The 6923-nt window shown below is 38.2% G+C and overlaps 1 protein-coding gene across 1 annotated transcript in view; it reads left to right on the forward strand.

Annotated features, from left to right (window-relative positions):
* Positions 1-6923, forward strand: part of LOC107667296 (SEC14-like protein 1) — a 93441-nt gene that overhangs the window by 62167 nt on the left and 24351 nt on the right. The window contains exons 4-6 of the mRNA XM_016458939.1: positions 4592-4838; positions 5610-5719; positions 6175-6364. Of these exons, the coding sequence (XP_016314425.1) occupies positions 4592-4838; positions 5610-5719; positions 6175-6364 (547 nt within the window). The remainder of the gene's footprint in view (positions 1-4591; positions 4839-5609; positions 5720-6174; positions 6365-6923) is intronic.

Below are 6923 nucleotides of genomic sequence, written 5' to 3' on the forward strand. Positions count from 1 at the left end.
ATTTAATTACAGAGATATATTATGTCACACTTCACACTTCTCTATCAAATTGTGTCTGTGTGTGAAGACGCTGCGAAGCGCAAATCCGTGAATGAATGTTCTGAAGTGAAGTAAACTTCGATGGATTTCCCCTGCTCAGGGAGTAGGGAGCAAAGAACACTGTGTAGTCACCGGTGAGAAACCTTTTTAAATTACAGTTAGTAAATGTACTACAATACCAGGAAGGAAGATCGGGTTGTTGATGTTTGTCTGCCATTTTCTCTCTGTCTGCGCAGCGTGCGTGAACGCGCTATTGACGTATCCTGTCTGCGCGAACAGGGTGCGCAGAGGTATGCTAATTCATACGTTGACAGACAGGTAGGAAAGCTTTTGGCCACAAAAGCATGCATTCACAGTAACGTTTGTTTATGTTGTTGCCGTTGAAACCAATCTATACTTACATCCGTGTTCTCCGCCTCTGATTACCTGACAGAAGGAGTTGGGAAAAATTAAAATGTCTGGAATGCAGCATAAAACAACTCCATTAATAATGCATAATTTTTTTTACATTTACATTTAGACATTTAACAGACGCTTTTATCCAAAGTGACTTACAAATGAGGACAATGGAAGCAATCAAAATCAACAAAAGAGCAGGGGTGCAGAGCCAGTGGTGGTTTTGTAGGTAAACATCAATGCCTTGAATTTTATGCGAGCAGCTATTGGTAGCTAGTGCAAACTGATAAACAGAGATGTGACGTGCATTCTTTTCGGCTCATTAAAAAGTAATCTTGCTGCCCCGTTCTGGATTAATTGTAAAGGTTTGATAGAACTGGCTGGAAGACCTGCCAAGAGAGCATTGCAGTAGTTCAGCCTGGACAGAACAAGAGCTTGAACAAAAAGTTGTGAAGCATGTTCCGAAAGAAAGGGCCTGATCTTCTTGATGTTGAATAAAGCAAATCTGGAGGAAAATGTTTTAAAGAGCATGTGAGAGTTAGACAAATGGTTAACTTTATGATAGTATGTCCTTTTAGCAGTGGAGACATTAGCAGAGAAGGAAGAGAGGAGTGACTGATACACGTTAAGGTCAGTAGTATTTTTTGATTTGCGCCACAACCTTTCAGCATCCCTGAGCTTAGAATGATGCTCGCGGAGAACATCAGTCAGCCAAGGGGCCAAAGGGGTGGTACGGCCACGTCGAAAGATGACATGTGGAGGGGTATGTGTTGTGTCAGGAACCATGTATAAACAACTACAAAATGGATGTTAAGAGGGTGGGTAATAGTGACTGAATGTGATTCAAAGGACATGCTAATACCCAGAGAAGGTAAAGGAATACATTTCCAATCATTAGAGATAAGCAGACCAGTACCTCCACCTCTTCCAGTTAGACGGGGAGTGTGGGAAAATGAGAAATTATTGGAGAGTGCTGCAGGAGTAACAGTATCCTCTGGTTTGATCCATGTCTCTGTCAGGGCCATGAGGTTTAGTCTTGAATGACTAGAAATAGATATAATGAAATCTGCTTTGTTTACTGCAGACTGTCAATTCCAGAGACCAATAGAAAAAGAAAGTAATGTATTAGCAGACATAAGCAAAGTGCACAGGTTGTTAGGATTGCGCTGCCAATTGTGTGTGATGCGTGGTTTGCGAGTAGTAGTAATAGTAGGGATATGGAAACACATAGTAAGAGTTAGTCATAAAAACTGAAACAAGTGAAGAAAGGTGTAAAAAAAAAAGAAAGAAAAAAAGAGGTTGAGTCAAAAGCCATACTTATGTCCCTTGTCTGTGTCCCTGCACTGTGGAGTCGCATGGTAGACCTTTACTGTTTATCACAACAAAGGGCTAAGCAAGCGCACGACACTGACAAGGTATGCGATACAGTACGAGACCAAACTTAACTTCAGCTTGTCTCAACACAGTAAACAAAACAAGCGTCTCCTAGCAACGACAACTGCGCTAAACACTAATGAGACAAGAAATAAATACACTTACGATCTGCTTTTAACTTCCACTGATTGACTGCTTCTCTCAAAGAGTATTTCTTTACACTGTCTTTTGCTAGTGCTTAAACACACTTTACTGTTTATCACAACAAAGGGCTAAGCAAGCGCACGACACTGACAAGGTATGCGATACAGTACGAGACCAAAACGCAATTAACGCGGGCATTACATTAATTTAATTAAATAAATATATACTGGGGGCTGGGGAACTAAACTTATAGTAAGCCTTTAATATATAGCCTATTCCTAAAAGTAGTAGCTTTGTTTAGAAAAATAGCAAGGAGATATTGTAATTATTTTTTAATAAACTAGTGTTTTCCCAGTCAGTGTGTCGGCTGCAAAGATGAAGTGGATGCTGATTCCCCATCTCCGTAGTACAGTGGACAGTACAGGTGGATTGTAGACTTGGAAGTAAACACCCTCTGCTATGATTGACTAACAGCTGTGTATGTTTGACAGACTACATCCTTCACTGCTGTGATTTAGTTTAAAACGCATAAATACTCATATCAAACAATCTGTTTAACAGACAAAGCAATAGTGATCATGTAAAAGCTTTTGTGTTGTGACGGATCCAATATAGTCGGCACAGCATCGTCTTTATCATCTTTCTGAATATCCTGAGTCGAATTGTGCCTTGTTTGTAAACGAATCCGCAGTAAAATTAAGTGAACATACTGTAGGACAAAGTTCTTACTGACGTGGCCTGGAACATCATAAAAAAAAAAGTTCATCCACTCTTTTCTAACGTTGGGATCAGAAGGAAGGCAATGCAAATACTGTTTTTCTACAACTTGGCACTGAAAGACACTTGTCTTGTCTTCAGAGCCATCTTTACATTTTTCATTTAAAAACACGAGATGCAGTGGGACGGGGGGGAAAAACCCACCATAAAGTCTCAGTATATGTTTTTTTTTCAAAGTTAAACTTGCATTAATTTTACATGGCTTTCTAAACATGCGGCTCCTTTGTGCGAGACGCGAGTGCAACAGTAATAGATGCGCGAAATATGCGTTCTGTGTGAACAGCTTGGTTTCGGTTTTGATGTAAACAAGATCTTCTCCGCATTGTCCGCAGTAAAATTAAGTGAACATACTGTAGGACAAAGTTCTTACTGACGTGGCCTGGAACATCATAAAAAAAAAAGTTCATCCACTCTTTTCTAACGTTGGGATCAGAAGGAAGGCAATGCAAATACTGTTTTTCTACAACTTGGCACTGAAAGACACTTGTCTTGTCTTCAGAGCCATCTTTATTGTTTGGTTTCGGCGTAGATCTGCGTTCACCTCTCTCGTAAACACACTACATGTGTGAATCGGTGGGCAGGGCTAAACAGGCAGTGATGTAGAAGCAGGCGTTGATCTTCTGCGGAGGTGGTGTTTAGCCACACTATTACATCATAGAGTGGTACATTCCACAAGCTGTCATTTAGGCAGACTGGCTTCAGTATAAGCTGTTTTTAGACTAACGAGAAAGTTTTGAGTTCTGAAACTTTAAGGAAATTTTTATAGTACAATGACCTCTTATGTCAAAAGATCAAGGGAATTTTGGTTTCTCAGTTCATGACCCCTTTAATTTGGTTAATTTTAAAGTAGACATTTCAAGATCATCTTGATATTGTGAGTGTATAAAAATAAAATAAATCCCTTGACAGTTTTGAATTATTTATTACTCTTATCTGTATGAGCAAAAATGACAGCATATTTTAAGTTTTTTCCACTGTTATTAGGAAAAAATGCCAGTGATTGCGCCGGTGCCTCCATGTCATGCAGTAAGAGTGCTAACACCTTCCACACTCCGCACAAACACTTGGATATGTACCTAATAAAGCACATTTATCTAGTGTAACATTAGAGCAAATGGCTGTGTAAAGTTGCTACTACTTAAATGTTTCAATGATAAGCCATATTTGAGGTCAATGAATGATGCAATTTTTGGATTTTCTGCTAGATATAATGTAATTATATCTAGCATATAATTACTAGATATATACCAGCATATTTAATATTTAATTTTAACAATCTATCTGTCATGGACAGTTTTTTCTGTGAATAACCAACTAATAAAATTTTAGTCAACTTAACGTTTAGTCGACTATTAGGGTGCAGCCCTAAACAGTTTTTAGGTTATAACTTAAAAACTATAACTTTTAGGTTATAACTGTCTCTGCTGTAGACTGGCGTAGAGGTATTTTAATGCTGGTGTCACACTGGTTACAATTAACAGCATGAGAGATGGCGAGAACACATGCTATTTAATCGCATGCTATAAATAATCCATAACAATTTGCATTACAGTTTCAGTTTTAAGTCAATTAACTGAAAGGTCAGAATTTAAAAACTCACGAGAGGTCTCTCTTAGTTTTTTTTTTTCTTTTAAAGATTTTATACGTTTCAGTAATCAGATAAATTCCAATTTCAGAACTGTCATGTCTTTAATGGAGAGATGTTATGTTAGTGTTTTTTCCTCCGAATTACGAAGACAGTTTGTGTATTGTAATTCACAGAAAGTCTATGTTGTCTCCCATAAAAATGCATGTGTATTTATCATCTAAAAAAAAAAAATAAGTAGTGAAAATTGAGTGATGTGTTTTTATTTCTCTATAGGGTAAGGAGATTATTGAATACTACCTGAGGGAGCTAGAGGAAGAAGGTATAACTTGCGTACCTCGGTGGAGCCCTTGCCCACCATCACACACAAAGCCCATGGTGCCAGTTGTTATCCCTGCATTGCCTATCACTCCCACAATCACCATTGAAGCCCCTCCTGAGAGCATGAATGAGATTCAAGTGTGTAAAGAGGGCAGCAGTCCTCTGGGCAGCCTGAACGACGCCCTTGTAGCCAGTCCAGACGGTTAGTACCAACACTGTTGCCACTCTGACCTTTTTTAATTTTTGATAAAATCTGAGAGCTTTCTGACCTTGCATAGACAGCAATAGAACTAGCACATTCAAGGCCCAGAAATGTAGTAAGGACGTTGTTAAAATAGTCCATATGACATTAGTGGTTTAACCGTAATGTTATGAAGCTACAAGAATACTTTTTGTGTGTTGACTTTATTCAACAATTCTTCTCTTCCGTGTCAATCTCCACTGCACATTCACAAGAGTACTGCGATGCATGCGTGTGGTGCTGCTGACACAGGAGCCGGTGTTCTAATGTAGAAACACACATGTGCTGCACCTTGTTTACAAGCAGAGGAATGTACACGCTTCCGTTGTGGTACTCTCGTGAATGGCACAAAGATTTCTTCCCGGAAGAGAAGAAAACGTTGAATGAAGTCGTTATTTTTGTTTTCTTTGCGCAGAAAAAGTATTCTTGTAGCTTCATAAATTTAAGGTTGAACCACTGATATCATATGGACTATTTTAATGATGTCCTTACTACGTTTTTGGGCCTTAAACGTGGTAGTTCCGTTGCCGTCTATGCAGGGTCAGAAAGCGCTCAGATTTCATAAACAATATCTTAATTTGTGTTCCAAAAATGAACAAAGGTCTTACGGGTTTGGAACGATGGTTGAGTAATTAATGACTGAATTTTTTGGTGAACTATACCTTTAACGTTTCATATAAACATTGTTTATTTAAGATGTGCTAGATGTAAATTGTTTCAGTCTATGTTTAGATAAACTGGATGCAGACTACATCAAACGTTATCTGGGTGACCTCACACCCCTTCAGGAGAGCTGTCTGATTCGCCTGCGCTGCTGGTTGCAGGAGACACACAAGGGCAAGGTGAAATGCGCACACACATTTCTAATTTTCTAATTTTCATTCAGAAGGATCAATATCTATTGGCATGTGTGATTAATCCGCTGATATGTGGACATTATGAGATTATTGGCATTGGCTGATAACTTTGACTGTGTATGTATGATAAACCAGATGGTTTATCCTTGTTATTAATGCATAGGTATATGTATAGAGAGAGAGAGAGAGAGATATTAGCCATCTAATAATTATTACTCTAATTATTAGAGCCATAAATTTAATACATTAGTTGTGTATTATTTATGTAAAAAAAAAAGGCTTCATTTCTGTAATAAGGGCATACATTTTTTTTTTTAAGCATAGCGACATGTATTCAAACAATTCACTAATGATCAAGTTTATGATCTGGTCACATTTTGTCAGTAGCAGTCTAGAAACCAACCTGTCTAGCTTAGTTGTTGATCCTCCTGTCTTCTTAGATCCCAAAAGATGAGCATATTCTAAGGTTCCTGCGTGCACGGGACTTCAACATAGATAAGGCACGAGAGATCCTTTGTCAGAGTCTGACCTGGAGGAAGCAGCATCAGGTGGACTACCTTCTGGACACCTGGAGCTCTCCTCATGTGTTGCACGATTACTACACCGGAGGCTGGCACCACCACGACAAGGGTGAGTGAGCACGTTGATGCCCTGTCAGTTAAAGGTATTTCTCTCATTCATTCGTTGCCAATACATACAGGCTTACTGAAGTGTTTATTTTTGGGCTGTCAATTTAACACGTTAATATAACGAATTAATTTCGAGAAGAAAAAAATGAATGTGTTCAAATTTTAATTTGAACCTAATTGTGTCTAAAATATAACGCAATATTAAGTTATTATTTATTGAAATGTTGTATAAAAGCAACATCACATTTGCACTTATGCTATTAGGGACAAAAACAGCACTCGGGTGATATTGCACTTGTTGCTCTTGTGATATTGCTTAACTATATCATTCATAAGATATAAATATGAGACAAAGTCTCATACAGGGGTGTTTTTTCCTTAATATCTTGAATTTTAGGGGCATATAACTGCATTCTATACGCTGTATTACACAGTGAGTTGTTGCCGTGCATCATGTTCGTCACCAATCAACTATATAGGTGTGTTCAGTTTAGGGCTGTCAAAATGGCTGAAAAACTAAATTCGAATTTTGTACTTAAATATTATAAAAATTAGAATTA

The sequence above is a fragment of the Sinocyclocheilus anshuiensis genome, unplaced genomic scaffold (genome assembly GCF_001515605.1).
Source record: "Sinocyclocheilus anshuiensis isolate Anshui unplaced genomic scaffold, SAMN03320099.WGS_v1.1 scaffold1743, whole genome shotgun sequence".
Classification (NCBI taxonomy): domain Eukaryota; kingdom Metazoa; phylum Chordata; class Actinopteri; order Cypriniformes; family Cyprinidae; genus Sinocyclocheilus; species Sinocyclocheilus anshuiensis.